Consider the following 17,770-nt stretch of genomic DNA (forward strand, 5'->3'; position numbering starts at 1 on the left):
CTCTCCAGTTCATCCTCCAAGCTACCTGTTAGTTAGCCTGCTTCTTCTCTCCCCTTTTTATCATCATAATCACTGGTGTGGCAAAACCCTGATCTATCACATCTTCCATCTTTTTTCAACCCAAGCTACGTTTTGTTAAATAGAGCACCACAGGAGGACAGCTGTAACCACTAGTTCTTCACTAGGTCCTGTGTCACAGCCAGAAGCACGTGTTATGGGCAAGAGAAGGCAGTCACCACCAGGATCCTTTCCTTTGGCTTTGTTCACCCAACTGCTCTAACCTGGAAACAGCATTCACAGATGACATCCAACCTGCCCGCTCACCTTCCCTGTTGTTTAACACCTGCTGCTTCACTGAGTGCTCATAAGCTCACATGGTGAGACACAAGTGAGCAAGGCACCACCCTCCTAGCCCTCTCCAACCACTGTCACTGTATAAATCTCTCAGGCTTTTCATCAGTCAGCTGACGTACCCAGCCTGCTCTGTCTGATGTCCACAGCAGAAGCTAGGGCAATGCACAGGAGACTTGGGCAGAGTTGGTGGGGAAACACCATTTCTCTTTGTGGTAAAAGTTTGTCATTAGGATCCCGTACCAAAGTGAAGAAAGACCAAGGTGAACCCACCTGGGGGGAATCTTAGGACAGACTCTCTGAGGTGATTCAGAAAGCAAGGACAGACTCTCTGAGATGATTCAGAAACCTAGCCCAAGCTGAGAACAGTGATACAGGAAGGTCCGTGGAGCAGTGGAAGGTCTTCGCGCCCTTCCAACCATGCCTTGGGAAAACTTCCAGCACTCACCTATTCCATAGTGAAGGCAGCTCCTCCTGCAGATCAACGTTCATCTCTTCAAATACCTTCTGAGCCTTTACTAACTCTTCTTCAGCCTTAATAACAGAGAAGGAAGAGAGTAAGCTCCAGCACATACAAGTACCCTGAAGGGCTGAGCTAACTGTAACTCTTGACTTTGCTGGGAGAACAAGCAAAATTCTGGCACGGGGTAATCCCCATTCCAAACAAGTCTCCCAGAAACCAGGGTTGCATCACAAGTGAGCTGATGCCCCTTCAGCTTGCCTGCACTGCCCTCAATGGATTTCCCTGTCTGGATACTCAGAAGAGACTTCAAATATCCATCCACTAACGTATTTTAAGTCCTATAAATTTCCCTGGCTCCCAAAACCGAGTGAACGTGGTCAGGCAGTTCAGCCTCCAGTTTGGACACAAATGAAGATTTAGAGGCCCCTGCTCCTTGTTGGGTCTCTGAAATAGTTGAAACCTATCCCAAATGAAGAAGAGACCTCCCTCGTGAGGGAGGTAAGGTCATTCCAAAGCACCACCTCTTCTTGGGAAGGGAAGAGGTCTGCCTCCTTCACTGATACATCTCTCTCACAAAGCAAAGCAGAGAAAGCAAGGAGGGATACACAAAGCATAAGTTGTGCCAGCAGAAGGCTAGGTTGGAGCAGCAGGTCTTGGTCTCAGCAGCCTCACATACTCTTATTGGTGAAGACCTAATACAAGAGAAACCCCTGGCTGGCTGCTGACTACCAAAAACAAAGGAAACATCCCTCATACAGAACCTCTTACTTCCAAAGAGTTTAAATTTTATCTGATCCATTTGACGCAGACGTTGACAGACCCCAGCAACAATGCATGAATTCTGGTGCATTTCAGAGATAGAAATGATGAACCTGGTTTCTGTTGCTGACAGCAAACATCAGCAACATGCATGTTCCCTTTCCCATATCAGTCCTTGATGGCTCCTTCCCTGTTTTCAGTGCCCTGACTTAAAACTGCAAGCTTGCTAAATAAAATGTTTATATCCTCTAGTTTGCAACAGCACAGTGCTCCTCTGCAGCTGGAAGCAGGACAGCAAACTCCTGCATGTCCACTTGGTGATGCTTCTTAACAGGAAACTCAGCACCAGTGCCTACCTTCAAGTGTGACAAAAGCAGGAATGTCACAACATGCTCCGAAGAGCCAGCAAGCCACTAGGGACCAGGTCTCTCTTCGCACCTCCAGTTAGATTCTCACCCCTTCTTTGAAATGAAATTTTATCTTCTTTCCACCAGCTTAACTAAAGAAATCCACAACTTGCTGCTCCTTAATGCCAGGTCTGTGTAAAGACAGGACTGACAGGAGAAAGGACTTAAAAATATTGTGGAGTTCAGAGTCCTGTTCCTCACAGTGCTGTGTAGGATCTTTAAATTCTTTTGTCTGACTTAGGAGCAGAAGCTCCTAACTTCCAGCTAGCTTCACCTTTCAGAGGGTCACTCATTGCTGCCAAAGGCTCTTCGTACTCAAGGTCAGAAGAGGCTCTTTGCCCCAGAAAAAAGACTCCACAACTGGGTATTCAAAACAACTGGTATTCAAAATTTAAGCAGTCCCTGTAAGGAACGGGTAAGAGCAGAAGGGATCAGGATGTTTCCATCCAGAAATCCCTGTATTTTGCTGCTATACTTGCTGCAAAACCCAACGCTTTGAGAGAGTTTGCACCAAACAAACAAATGTCCATTTAAACGGAGACACAGTTTATGCTGGATCAGAGCTGATAATCACAAAGACTCATTCTGCCTTAAAATCCCTCCATGACCAAATGTTTCCAATGCAGCCATTTTAAAGGAAGAGGAAAAAAAAAAAAATCCCATTCCAACCTTTGGTTTTATCTCGTACTAGCTTCCACTATAGACTGGAACCACAACCACCCCAGGAGATGGGATAGCTGGGACATGAAGCACCATTGAATGCTGTCAGTTTTTCAGACATGTTGAACATTAGGAAGTCTTTCCCTCTCTCGTTTACCTGTTCAGAAGGCCAAAGAACCTAGAAAGCAACGTGTCAATATTGTGACATCCTGAGGCAAAGGCAAAGTCAGCAAGAGGCAATGCTCCCTCTAGAGCAGCTGTAGGAACCAGCAATCCACGAGGCAGGGGTAAGGACAGCTGGGCACCCCATGCCAGCCCCACCAGTCCCAGCCAGTGCTGCCTCTCCCCTCAAAGGGATCACAGCCCCGAGCCCAACTCACTGGCTCTCCCCTATAAACAGAGGCACTGCTCCATTGTCACTGCAGCGCCAAGGATATTGCTTTCTGGTCTGAAGTCAGCATTTCAGGGATGCCTGAAAAAAGTCAGGAATTTGCTGTTCTAAGCTATTTCCCCCTTCGTTTCAAAAAGCACAGTCACCAGAATTTGTAACTGAGAGCTCGCAAAAGCAAACCTCCCAGGAGACGAGAGGAACGCCCCTGTATTTCTTGTTGTTGTTGCTAGTATCTGTGAAAGGCCCAAAAAGCCAGCAGTCTAAACACTGCAGGGAGGGACTTTTTCTTTTTTTTTGGCATTAAAAATAAATCTTGCTGACCCCGTTTTTGCTTGAAGGTTATATAGTAATAGGAATTATCAGACAAGAGACAGCAACACAGCTGCTGGTACACAGAAGGAAATTTTGTTAGGCTTAATATTCTGAAGCTCTTCAATAAATGCAGTGTCATCAGCCCTCCTGCTCTTCCCATGAGCTTAATGAGAATTAGGGTTGCCATTAACACCTTCAGTCTTACAGTCATGTGAATACAAAGACTAAAGCTTTCTATTTTTAAACCCTCTGCCTGCTGGTGTTTGAAAATAAAAGCTGGGAAACCCACAGGTCCAGAATACAAACTGATCTTCCTCCTTAGATATTTAGGTTAGACCAAATTAAAAAAAAAAAAAAAAAAAAAAAAAAAAAGCCTCACGCAATTAGAAACAAAAACTTGAGGTTAGCAATACTATTATTTAAGGAATGCAAGAGGAAAAACTTAAAGGAGGACTTAAATTGATTTTACAGGGTGACTGAAAATACTAATACCACTTAGCAGGAGATTAAAGCCCCCACAATACAGCTGCTAGAAAGATTATGCACATCCTTGTTATCTGCTTTAGGGCAAAGTCACCCAGCAGAGAGAAATTATCAGCTGACTCATAGCACCCTCGGATCACAACACAATGGATGAGGGAGCCCTCATGCTGCTTCTGTACTGCTTCTGCAGGTAGTGTGTGGGAGGTGGTATTTCCCCCAGTCACTCCGGCCAGTTTGAAAAGATAAAGAATGACCAAGACCTGATTTATCTGCCTGTGGCTTGCAAAACATCCTGCACCTGCTTTCTAGTGCTCAAAAATGACCACCAGGCAAACAGATCAGTCAAGATCCACAGCCAAAGAGATCATTTCCAGCACGGTCAAGGCACAGGAAAAGCCTTGGGAAGCCTGTCAAATGTCCTCCCTTCAGTCAAGAATGAATACTTACTTCCTCACTTTGCCATGCATTCTAAGCAGGGCTGCTCACAGCCATTCATTCCCAGGCTTTATTTGTGTGGTAACATGGTATTTTCCCAGACCTTCCATCATAATCTGACTGTGAAAATCCCAGGTGCTTTATAAGGTGAGACCAATTATGTTGCCAAACTGCAATGCACTCACTGATAAGGAATATAAAGAAGTAGAAGCTTTTGTACAAGCTTTCATGACACAACCATGACCCCAACCTGGAGCTGTTCACAACTCTAATGAGGGGTGCGAATTTCCTGCTCTGCTCCCTCCTCTTCTACACAGACCAAACCTCTACATACCTGGAGAGGGCTCTTTTAGGCCAGCAGAGCCAGGCCAGTGACAATTTCAGAAACTTGTATTTCACCACAGGTGTGGTAAGGAATAACTGGCAGAACTACACTACATCCCCTCTGCCGTGGCATTATTCCACAGCCTTTCTTCATCCCCATTTCACTTTATGGGGAGAGAACAACAGCCTAGCATTATCACACCTGGTTAGAAATCAACAGGGCAGGCACAGAGCCATGGCTCATCGATTTCAGTGTCCACTGCGGCTCAGGAGTACCAAGGACATACTAAAACTAGTGTGTAGAAGGGACTAGAGCGAACGTTGCCTAGAGATTAGTTGCACAGTACAGTCTAGAGCCCGAAATAGCGCATGCAGGGTTAGAGGCAGGTAGATCAGCAGTCACCTGATTTCGGAGCAGATTAGTTTGCGCAACGAGGTGAGCTTGGAGCTTCCCTTGACACCACTGAGGCGCAGCTTTCTCAAGCAGCGAAACAGGCTGCGGGGAGGGAGCATGTTTGAGGGAAAAGAGAAAAAAATAAAGAAAGAACAAGAGAGAGACAAACATATACATATATATTTTTTTAGGATAAAAAAATAAAATAAAATCACAACAGAGACTGTATCTAGAAGCTGGACCAAACCAGTGTCACCAAGGCAAGAGAAAAAAAAAAACAACAAATATCCTGGGACTGATTGGTTATGAATCCTTTGAAACATGCCAAGTTTAGCAGTAATTAATGCTCCAGTGTGGGCTGGGATACTGTAGGCCAGCCAGGCAGCTGCAAAGAGCAACAGATAATAGTTTGTTAGTGACCTAGCACACAGACAACCCTACTCCGAGTCATGACTGTGAAGTGGGAGCTCCTTGGAGAGAGGTCAGGATTAATTAACCATTGTAATTATTTGCATGCAACAGCTGAATGTCCGCAGCACTTTAATTTAATGGCAGGTTGTGAGTTTAGCAGTAAGTGGCGGGAGTCCTGGGAAAAGAACATTGTAAATTAGAAGAGAAAAAGAGACTGCATAACCCCAAAAAGTATTTCCAATGCTGTTTGTATTACCATAATACCGTGAAACATCATTCAAGTCAGTTTGTGATTGTACGCTCTGTCATTTATAAATAAGATTTCTCTTTCCTCAGGGCTTGTCATCACATTTCAAAGTACCTTACACTTGCACCTTACCCATTTCACAGGTCACACAAGCAGAACTGTGGTGATAGAAATGGAGAGGTGAACTCCCTACGTGAGTGCAGTGCATGACTGCAACTGGGCTGTGAAAGCTGCCTATTTGGGAAGATAGGCACTTTTGGGACTCTCAGTGATCCCATCACAGGATCAGGCTACTGTGATGCATCACAGATTACCCGTGCATGAGCTTACAGCCTACAGCACAGAGCAGGGGAAAAAACTGATGCAGTGCCTGTTTTGGCTAACAAGAAGGGTCTGACCAAGTACTAAGAGGTACATGAACAGACTGAATCAGGAACAGAGCACCATCTCCTACATCTCAACACTTCACACTCCAAACCATAGTTAACACATGAAGGAAACAGTAAAGAGCAACAACAAAACATCCCCTGATAAAAACACATCTTATGTGAGCATTTGGGGCAACATGAGTGAGTGCAGCGATGACAAGGGCCAGCCTCTTGGGTGCAGATCACCAGCTACCAACCTGAGCAAATGAATTCTTACAAACACCAGTGCCACTGCAGCAAAGATCCCAGAGGCACACACCAAAAAATAGTATCACATCCCACGGAAATTCTTCTCTTACCCCTGAACACACTGAAGTACGGTCTTCAACAGACAACATCAAGTCTGTCGTGGGCCTCATGCCTTGAATACAGAACCACAAAGACACAAATAATGCAATGACACCTGAGCCATCAATCTTTCACCCTTTTGTTTGCCAGGCTTAATCACAGTGCATGCACCAGGAGAGGAGACGACTGATGACCGGCAGCTTAAAAATAAAATTACTTGTCAGTTGGCTAGTAAATGCAGATTTTTTTGCTTGGGTAAAGAGAAGCACCTTATTCCTTCCGTGCCAGAGCCACACTATTGTCTCCAACATAGCCTAAATTCTTCCTACCTGAAATAATTGCAAAGCAAAGGATGACAACCCTTCTCAGCTTTGTTAAAAGATTAAAGAGGCTCAGGCTTTTTTTTTTTTTTTTTTTTTTCCTGCACTCCTCTATCCCCAAGAGTCCTGATGTGCCACGCTCTATATTAAAGAGAAATGAAAGGTGTCTCCTGACCACTGGACTTGTCATGTCAAGATTTGTCCTGTGGTGTGGAGCATGTGGGCTCAAATCCACTCGGGGTAAAGGAGTAATCCACAGCTCATTTTCTGGGCTATCCTAAAGCCACAAGCTTCCTCTAGAACAAGGTTAGCATTACCACCTTTCTTCAGCTACAATTAAAAGACTACCTAAATTCTATCTCTAATGAAATTTACTTTAATTAAAAATAAAATTCCGCACTTGTGTGTTGGGCATGCTCCAGAATTAACACTGAAATGAAAGAAGCCATGCCTTAGCAAGACAAAATTCTTGCTTTCCTGCTTTCAGCCTTATTTATTTTCCAGTAATTGTGGTCAGCAGACGATAGAACAGGATCATCAAGTGCACTTAGGGTGCATTTGCACTAATAAACTTGTAACTCCCTCTGCCAAAGGCCTCTGTCCTAGAACATTATAGAACTTCACAAATACCACCAACCTCAAGCAACACCCAAACACTTACTATCACTGCTGATCTAAGATGGGGAGACAGAAAGTCCCAAAAAGCAGACAAACTGGAAAATTTTGCTGTGGCACTACAAAACTTTGCTTCCCCAGAGGCACACAGGCTTTTCTGTCCTGCAGCATCTGAGGAAAAACATGCCTAGGCCTTGGCTGCTGACAGATGCTGGCTGATGATGGTGGGTGTGAACTAAGACAGCAGAACACATCCTGCCTTCTAGGAGAATTAAACAGGTGAGAAGAAAACAGCTAGTCAAGCCCCACCAGTTCACAATCTCTCTCTGAACAAAGCACGTCCAGCAGAGAGGTACAGGTGTGCTTTACACCTGCTCACTAAGCAAAAGCAGACGTCCCAAAATGAAAGGAGAGTTGCACGTCCTCTCTTGCTTGCTTTACCTTTGCGATTTTAGTTTCGTCCTTCTTCTTTGCAGTTTGCAGGGCTTCAAAGTGGTGTCTGGCGCTGTCGTAATCCACAAGCTTCCTTCCTCGCTTCGCTATACGAGACTACAAAAGATGGAGAAAAGAGTCATGACAATCTTCCCTGGCAGCCAAAACCAAAATGACTGTCAGCAACACCCCCGCCTCAGCTCCACCCAACTCGTACAGCACTGCATGCTCTGCCTGCACAGGGACACCCACTGGACACCCCACACAAGTTGCCCGGAGAGGACTTTTCCCATTTTTCATTTAGCCTCACCTAAGCCTCTGCTTTTTCATTTTCCCGAGGGTTGCAGCGAGTCTCTAGCTAACCAGCTCACAGCCCTAGTTCATGCAGAAACTCAAAAGATGAATACAAGAAAGCGTCTCTGTTGCCAGCACAGCAGAAGCACTCCTCCACATGCTCAGGATATGCCTAGGACAGCATTTCAGACCCTGCAACCGGAGATCCAGACAGAAGCACTGTGTTTCTCAGCTGGTGTGACCACAGTCACAGCCAGTGGCCCATTACAACCAGCTATTATGCAAGAGAAGCGTGAAGGAGAAGCTGTAGCACTGTATCACAGATACACAACATCCCCCTTTTGTCCCAAGCTGTGACAAAGGCAAGGAAGGAGCCAGCTGCGTACCAGGCTCACACTCAGGAAAAGGATCCTGACAGGTCCGTGAGTGAGAATCCAGACCTCAGAGCATCACGGCTGTGGCCTGTTACTCTGTGATACCTCTGTCACCCCCCTCTCCTGAGGTGCCCTCAGGCCCTCTCACCCACCAGTTTCACCTCATTGAGGCTCAGACCCACTGGGCAGCCTTGTTTTAGGAACCACCAATCCCCCTGAGCCCCTTGCCTCCTGTGCTTTCTACAGACACCCTGGACAATCTGGGTTGGAGCACAGGTCTTCCCAGGCTCAGAGAGGCCTGGTCCAGTGTCAGTGATCTGCAGCCTAGAGACAGACTGGAGAACTTGAACAAAAATGACACAGAAAGGAGCCAGAAGGGTTTCTAATTAACCACACAACTCAGAGAAACTGAAGAATCAGCTCTGGGATTTACTTGCAAAAGCAAATTCCCCCCCTCCGATCCTGCACTTGGCAAGGAGAGGTGGTCTCCTCTCCCGAGGCTCCTGCAGATAAAACTGCAAAACCATGCTCGGGGCTGATCTTTCTGCCAGAGCAGCTGGGACCAGTTTGCACGTCTCCCACACACGCTCCTCTGCGCTTCCAGCAAACGCTGGTGCAGCTCCGTGTGAGTCACCGAGGATCTGCAGGATCTCAGCCACACGCACACCCAGCCTGATTTCAGAGCGCTCAGCTCGCTCCAGGAGAGGAATCACGAAGAAGCCGAGCCACTCCTCAACCAGGGGCTGTAGAAGACACCTCCCAGTACCCTGTTTGCAGCCTGCCCTCCTGGGAAACGCTGCCAGCTGGGCACGGAGACAGGGTGTAGGAGGGGGCTTCCAGCAGCATTAAAGTCTCCAAGATGTGAGCTAACGCATCTTCTACACACTCCAGATCTGGGATCTAAGGGAATGAATATTTCCCTTACATCAGGCTGGCAGAGACAGCTGGAGTTTAGAGGGGTTTTGCCAATCTCTGTCTCAAGGCAAACAGCCACCTGTACGTAGTTCCCTTGTATGACTCCAGGAGAGCTGCTCTCCATCTCCAGGAGATGCTCTCCAGGAGAGCCGCAGCAGCCCACCACCACCTAATGGCAAAAGCTGAACTCGAAGACGTGGTTTATTCCTTTGCAATATATTCATCTTAATTTGAGCCTCCATTTAAAATAAATAAATAAATAAATTCTTACTGATGCTTGGTTTCAAGCCTAGTAGAAACAGCACATCAGTTTCAGTGCAGGATAAAAATTTGCCAATTCCACAGCTACTCAGAACTCAGGTTAGGGTTCACCTTCCCCGAGCTCACTGCAGAGACCTGTACCCTCGTGGTGTGCCCTGCAACCCCAATCGAAAATTCACTCCGAAATATTTATTGATTATACATGAACCCTATTCCAGGAAGCTACAGATACTGACCCACAAAGAAAGGATAAAGAACTTTTTGTGTTCCCATTTCTCAAGTTAGAAAAGACAGAGAGATTTTGTTCACTCCCCCCTGCCAAACTTGAAAAACGTTTCCCTTTAACTTAAACTCTTTACTAAAGGAATACTACGTTTTCACATTCGTGCTGTGGATCCTGTTGGAGGTCCAAAAAATTCAAGGGAACTTTTCCAGCCTTCTTCAGCAAAAGAAGATTCAGAATGTGTTAGAATTCAACAAACAAACACCACGTGCATGATCTAACTTGTCACACATTTGAATTACTGGGCCATTAACAAAAATTAGGCTCTCACATCATTCAATTAAAATCATCTTCTCTCCGTAAATCAATTTTTCTCATCATCATAATACCAGAATTCCAGGGAAAGCAGAAAGTTTGTTTTTGCAGAAAACACAAACCAGAAAACTATTCCCACAACAACAAAAAAACACCGAAGTATTCTATTAATTACATATGACTGTTTTTTCTTTCTTGCATGCCACCCTCTAGAACTTTAGTTCCTTACTTGAAGCCAAACTATACTTTTGTACAACTGTACAAACTTGTTGAAGTTTGGCTTCAACTTTCAACAACAGTCTTACAGTTATTTCTACCAGTCAAAGAAACCACGTCTGACCTGAGCATTTCTCACTGCTCTGTGGTAAGGAGAACACCACATCCATCTGAACTACCAAAAACCATCTTGACCTTTTCAAATGCATACCAATGAAAACATTAAACAAATGGTGAACTCAGTGAAATATATCCATATCTTACTGTAGGAACCAACAGAAACCCAAATTCTCACTCATTTTAGGAGGAAAGGTATAGGCAAGCAGTGCTCTCTTTAAAGCATTTTTTTCAGTTGTGCACGGAAGTGCTTTAACTTCCCATTTTCTAGAGTATCACCTGAAGACTGAGAACGTGATATCAGTAATAAGCACGGAAGAAATGTGACACTGAGGTTACCTAGTGCACAGCCACAAAATGCTGGTAAAAAACTATTTAGTCAGAAGCAGTGCAGAAGTCTGAGTCTACAGAGAGCCTGAAACAAAACCTCCTGCTAAAGAAACAGTGCACAAACCTCTGCACAGGCTCACACTGTGGGCTGTGATCAGCACTACAGCCTTCAGCGGGTTGAAAGAAACAGCAAGCCTCTTCACCCTTCCCCACCTTGGATTTCCAGGAACAGAGAATGCTGGAAAAATGAAGCAAAACCAAGGAGCCCCAGGAGGCAGTGACACTGCTGTTCAGGGCTTATTTTCAAGCCTGTGACCTGCCCCGCTTTGATACAGCACAAGCCTCCTGGAGCAACAAATATTGACAAACGTTTTAAGAGCCATGTGGTGGGGAAAGGGTTGTTTTCACTGGGAAGAAGCCAAGCTGATATTTCCCATATGGTGATATCATTATTAGCACTTCCATATGGCGAAGACATTTCCTGCATAACCTTCTCAAAACGAATGGCGAGATGACAACAGCGGAAGGGGAACCTACATAACATCATTCAAACCCAGGTCCTTGGATACGACCTCACTCCAAAAGACATACATTCAGCATTCCCCTTCCTGGCAAAGAGCTGATAATATGTGCGGCAGGACTTCAGGGAACACAGAAATCTGCCTTCCACACCAGCCTCTACTTACAAAGTACATTTGCCACTAATCACTTCCTCAACACATTGTACTTACAGGGAATTTTTTAAAAAAAAAAAAAAAAAAAAAAACACAACAAAAGACTGGAAAGAGAAACACAGAGCTTGTGAGCTGTTGCTGACACTACCCTCCTGCACTGTGACACAGCGGGGTTTTGTAGGGATCCTCTAGTTTTGTACTGATGTTTTTTCATCAGTGTCTTTCCCCTGGATTCTTCACTCTGTTGCTTCAAGCCCAAAGGAGAACATGGCATTTTCACATAAACCAGGGCTGCAAAGATCTTGGCTGCTCTGAAAGAGAAGTGTGCAACAGCACAGCACGCACATAAAGAACATAGGGTTGCAGGGAACTGATTCTTATGAATTTTCATCTGCTGTGACTCTAGACCAAAAGGCTTAAGGAGAATCTTACTTTAATATCTGGGAATTGGCCAAGGTAAGTATCCATGGTCAGAAGCGCCTGATCCACCAGCTTCTGATGGAAATCCGTCCAGAGGAGGTCATTGTTCTGAAAAACAAAAGTAATGAGCAAACTGTTAAAAGGACAGAGCTCTGCATTCATGCCTGTCTCAGTGAGTGCTGCAGATAACAATTTCAGTCCCCAGAGCTCTTAAGAAATAGTCACTTCTTAGGAAAAACTGAGGAGCAGAAAAGTTAATTGAAAACTGAGATCACGGCAGAAATGTAGATACAGAAAAGAAACTCTGATGCTGCTAACTCAGACAACTTCTCCACGGACACAGCACCCTTCATGAGACTTCCACTGAGGGCTTGTCCATTCCTCTACTGTGCTAGTCCAAGTCCATAAGGCAGAATGGAAGATGAACAGCAGGCTCCCTTCACCTTCTCCTCCAAGACCCCTTCCTCCAGCAGCCACAAAAATGGGACACCTGACACCACTGGGCACCATTTTCTCCTTTGCTCTAACACAGCTTTCTGAAAGATAATGAATAGCAGAAAGCTATAGCAACACTCTTCAGCCCTCACACCACCTGGCCCCATGGAGGCTGTGTTCACGGCTTGCACCTCACCCTGTGCATCCTTCATCTTTCCTCAGCCACACCAACTTCCCATCAACAACCTGGATTAGGTGGAGATTGTCACTCCCTCCTGTTTTTCCACTTGGTCAAAAAGTTTTGACTAAACTATTCAAGAAAAAAAAAAGTCCTCTTTATGGTGGAATTTCAGGGTGGTTTTTTGTTTGTTTGTTTGGTTGGTTGGTTTGGTTTATTTATTTTTTGTCAGGAATAGCACTAATCTCCCACTTCCCTTTTCCCAAATGACAGAAAGGCATTAAATGGGGAGCTGGAGGCTGGAAATATTCCTACAGCCCCTCAGAGTAGCTGCAGGTACTTGTCAGGACTCGTGCTTCTTTTGACTTCTCTGGCTTGAGTTCTTTGATGGGACAGTCTCCCAGGAAGCAACACAGCAGCTCAGAAAGAAACAAGGCCAACAAAGAATGTGAAGCCAAACCAACTAAATTACAACTTTGTTATTTACTGCAAGACCACTTCATAATGGAAAGTTTCCATGTTAATGCAAGAATTGACCCGGAAACGTTCAGTATTTTTTTTGATTTATCTGCTTTGAAGTCAGTATTTCCTGGGTAAGACGTAAATGTTATTTCACGTGAGAATTCTGCAGGGAAAGCAGAGGAAAGGGAAGAATCCTTCTCCTGCTTTTCTCCCAATGCCTTCCCCACTGCTTCAACATCATAAACAGCTGCAGATAAGCTCTGTCCTGCAGCCTCATGGCAGATGGATCCACAGAGCTGAACTGCCACAGCTGCTGCTCAGCTGAACAGCTGAGCAAGAGAGCAGAGGGTGTCTGCTTCCAGCTGGACCCACCACACACACAAGCCAAGGGGCATCCAAGATGTCAAATGACAGGCTGTGCCCTAAGCTCCACAGAAAACACCTGGGCAAGTTGGACAGGCATCACCTCACTGAGGGATGAGAACAGCAGGTTGGGGGGAAATATTGCTCAGACAAACAAGATGGCAAGCAAAATATGGCAGCTGGTGATACTGCTGCGAGTAGGAGGGTGACTGCAGCTACACAATGGCTGGCTGGACTGACCATGCTTTGGGCATAGATTTTAGGTTTCCGTTCCTCTTGCATGAAGCATGAGCAATATATCCAGATGAATCTATTACAGACTCTCATTGGCATGCCCTGGCCCTGTTTAGCCACTGTTGAGAGAACAAAGTTGCTTGTGGACATAAGTACAGGGCTCTTTGCACCACTCAAGCACCTGGAAACAGTGCCCCACACAGACAAAAATATAGACCACATCCCTTCAGTTTTCCCTTATTCTCAACGCTGAGTTTGTCTCTCTGATTACTGCTGTAAAGCTGTGTGTCTGAAGGAATTTAGCTCACAGACACAGCTTCCAAAGCCCATCTCCTCTGACACACCAAGCCTGGTAAGCCCACATCCTGGGCTGAGTCTTACCTCTGCTATTTTGTTTGTGTCATCTCTCCCAGGCCAATCCGGCTCATAAACTTCCTGCAAACACTCCGTCAGCTTCTTGGAGGCCTCATGCATAGCTAGGAAAGAGAGGTAACTGCCTCAGAAACAGGGAAACACTTTATCCCTTATCCTGAGGACCAGGGACATGGGAGATGTTGAATGGGTTACAACAAATGCTAAGCTGTTCCGTATGGGATGTCTGCCCCTGGACAACACAGAAAAGGCAGGTAGCCAGAGGGAGAAAGGATGCAGTCGCATCAAATCCTCTGTGTTCACACCAGCCCAGCATTAAAGCACAACCCCATCCCATCTCAGCAAATCCTGAAGGAGTCTGAGAGATCCCCCACCCGGACAAGGCGGACCTTTCCTTAAAACTCCTGCCTTGGGATAGGAAACACCAGAAAGGGGATGGCTGCAAAAGCCTCACTGCACAGGTAAGTCTTGAGCAGAAACAGTTTTCTGCATACACTGATCTTACCTTTTACGGAAGCCAAGTAAGTTCGGAGATCCTTCTGCAGCCTCGTGCCTTCCGACTGTGAAAACAAGAAAACCACCAGTTAACCTTCCATGCAAAGACAGTGTAAGAGGGAGGAGTCCAACATTTCTAAATAAAGAAAATGCATCTTGCAGATAGGCTGAACATCAGCACTCTAACCAGCCTAAACAAATATTAACAGGGAAACCACATGGCCCTCCAGCCTTCTTCGTAGGTCCACAGCTGGTGACCTGCATGCATCAACAATATCACCAAACTACTGAGCAATTTGATGTGGGTAAAGTGTGATTTGCTCTTCGCAGCAGAGCCAGCTTTAATGTTTTAATTTCATACTGGCAACTAGACAGGGTCCAAAAGACAATTAATTTGTAAGCCAAGGGCTAGTAGGTCTATGCAACACATGTAACCGAAGGGTGTCTGTAGGATATGGGAGATAAATGTAATTGTCTTATTTTGAACTGGATTGGGAGCAGTTAAGCTCACCAATTTTTCCTATAACACTGCAAACCAAAAGCCCAGTGCAAAGTATGTACAAGAGGCCACCAACACCACCACAGAGGATGTCAAAGCATGGGAAAGAGCAAACCAGAGGACACCTATACAGATACAATTGCTGGGGTGTTCAAGGAGTACAGAGAAGTTTGAAAGGCAGAGATCTCTGTTATAAAAGGACTTCCCTTTCCCTGTGGGATCTCACTGGATTCTCTCCATCTCCCCAAGTAGCTGTAAAAACAAGGACACAGGAAAGCAACAGCTACATCTCACCCCTTCCTCACAGCCTGCTGCCATGCCTCGTTTTCCTTCCCAGTTTGTCCCATGGGGGGCCCCCAGCACAACTAATTTTGACAGCTGAAGAAAACTCTGGAGACAGCGAGTTCACAGGACCTCTCTGACAGCTGCCTCAGAGCTAATAGCCTTACAAGCAGATGTTTCCCATCAGCTTTCCCCACCAGTCAGCCACCTCTTCCCTCAACCGAGCTCATGCCCTGATCCTTTGGGCTTTCAGTGCAGCTGTGCTCTCTAAGCAGAGGCTAAATCTGCCCAGCAGTTGAAGTGGCAGTGCTAGCATATCTTTGTGGAGAAATCCATCTGCTTCCAAGCACTACACCTGATTTAAGTTCCTTACCTCAAAAGTTTGGATGAATTCACATTTGTTCTCTTCCTACTGACAGCAACAAAAGAAATGAGGGATGGCAAAGAGCTGACTGCCTTTATAAAAGGAAGCCAGACTTCCAGCTGGATGGAGAAGCATTGGAAGGTGACCCAAAGAGAGCACAAAAGGAAAGGGACAGTGACCATATCTGCTGCAAAAGTCCTAGGAGGCCTTAGAACACAAAGCAAGAAAATGTAGAGCTCTACTGGCTTAAGGTGAATGGGGAAACCTGGGCAGATGAAACTTCCTTGTGGTGCAATCAGAAACCACCAGGGATGAGATGCCAGTAATCAAATGCACAGAGGACCATCGGAGAGGCTGAGCTGACAAGCAGTAGTATGAGTTTGTTTGTGGCCAAAACAACAAGCAAGAAGGGCTTAGAGAAAAGCAGTGATGTCTTTGCTTAGAATGAGTCTGTGCTAGAAACCACAGACTGGAACCGGCAAGGTCAGTGGTCACATCGGAGAAGAAATGGCACAGAGGAAACTATCGTGCAAAACCCCTCAGTTGTATACATTTTCACCTTGCAGCTGTATTGTTTTTTAAGAATCACTAAATTCAAACACACAACCTTGAGGTTATCCAAAACTCAGAGGCAGGGAAGGTCTGCTGCAGAACCTGCCTGCCACACTCAACTTAAACTGTGACTTAAACTTAAACTTGGGTATCAAACTGTGACTGAAAACTATAGCACCTGAAATCAGAAACCACCTTTACAATTGTGCCCATACAGCCTTGAGTCCTGCCACAGCAGCACGTGAGAGAACCCCGATGCCCTGGGACTCTTCCAGACTAAACACCAGTCCCAAAGTCAGGGTAACAAAAGGATCTCTGATAGGTCCACTGGCACTGCAGTTGAACATCAAATCGACAAGGACAGATTTTTAGATAGGTCACCTGAAAAAACTGTAAGTCAGGGCCAAAATACTGGAGTGTGCAATTACAGCCATGCCCAGGTAGCCTCGTAAAAGCACATGCCCCAGCCAGGCACTGTGCCACCACGGTGTACCTTCAGCTTGTACGCAGTGCTGTACCCTGCAACCACCAGGGGCTTTTCAGCCAGCCCTCACTGAAGGCTCTCCAAGACTCTGGGGTTTATTTTCAAAGTGCTTAGCCTGCTAAGACACTGAATAGTCTTCATAGCCTGTAAGATCTGTAAGCACAACAACTCAAAGCGAGGTCCAACTATCAGTTTGTCCAAGAACCCCAGCTCTCTTAGGTACCTGGGTGGCTTGTACCTGGAGCTTCCCTCCAAGTCTCTTTTTGGCATTTCCATTGTTTTATTTCCTGCCATCGATGCAGCAGCTCCCTCCTTTGCTGCCACAAGGGTTTCTCTTCATTGTTTTAAACATTAATGGTTTCCTAAGAAACTCTGGCAAATGCTCTCTCTCCATGCGTGCAGCACCTGCTTCTTCAGGCAGGCTGAAGCAGGCTGTCACGTACAGCCACGATTCTGCATAAACAGCTCTCACCAAGTAGTTAGACACTGTCAAATGCTGTACAGAAGCTTTCTGTACCCTTGAGTGCACACACATAAGATGCTTCCTACACTTAGAAGTAAAAGTAGATGAGAGTGAAACTGGAATCTGAAAAATGAATATAGCTCCCAGTTATCAAAGAACAGGAGGTCTAAGGGTGTGCAGGGGAAGTTATAGGGTATGGTTGGCCCTAAAGATGTTTGGCAAAGAAATGTCATGCTGCCATGCTTGAAATCAGTGTAATGCAACCCTGTGAGCCTGTAACAAATACAACCAGGTATAATGTGAAGGGCTGTATGTGCAGGAAGATGGATATTTAAACACTGAAGAGTTACACTGGGGCAGCTGGAAGAGCTCTCTCTTCAAAGCCCAAATGAACTACATATTACTTATAACTCTGTGAAAGAAAAGCACAAAAGTACTTTGGGGACTTCTTGTTTTATTTGGGGAGTGTGTGTGTGTGTTTCATTTATAACACCTTTCACCCAGCACTATTTATATGTGTAATTCTCAGTAGAGCTGTTTCTTGGTAGAAGACAAGTTTCCAAAAACATTTTCCCCCAACTTCTAAAGAAGAGATTTTGTGCCAATTATTTTTACAACAGCAGACAACTGTTCCAGATGATACTTCTCACCCCTCACTCTCTTGAACAAGGAGGCAAGCACAGAGGGCCCAGAAGACTGCCACGGCTCCTTATCAGGCAGAAGAGGAG

At 45.5% G+C, this 17,770-nt stretch overlaps 1 protein-coding gene across 4 annotated transcripts in view; it reads right to left on the minus strand.

The window, feature by feature from the left end:
• BIN1 (bridging integrator 1) overlaps positions 1-17,770 on the minus strand; it is an 86,968-nt gene that overhangs the window by 29,197 nt on the left and 40,001 nt on the right. For 2 of the 4 annotated variants that reach the window (XM_032190213.1, XM_032190211.1), the window contains exons 3-8: positions 14,409-14,463; positions 13,913-14,007; positions 11,872-11,967; positions 7,730-7,837; positions 4,989-5,081; positions 800-885 (exon numbers count right to left, since the gene is read on the minus strand). In XM_032190213.1, coding sequence (XP_032046104.1) covers positions 800-885; positions 4,989-5,081; positions 7,730-7,837; positions 11,872-11,967; positions 13,913-14,007; positions 14,409-14,463 — 533 coding nt within the window. The remainder of the gene's footprint in view (positions 1-799; positions 886-4,988; positions 5,082-7,729; positions 7,838-11,871; positions 11,968-13,912; positions 14,008-14,408; positions 14,464-17,770) is intronic. The other 2 variants (XM_032190214.1, XM_032190212.1) reach the window with 1 other exon arrangement.

Source organism: Aythya fuligula, chromosome 6 (assembly GCF_009819795.1).
Source record: "Aythya fuligula isolate bAytFul2 chromosome 6, bAytFul2.pri, whole genome shotgun sequence".
In the NCBI taxonomy this organism is placed as follows: domain Eukaryota; kingdom Metazoa; phylum Chordata; class Aves; order Anseriformes; family Anatidae; genus Aythya; species Aythya fuligula.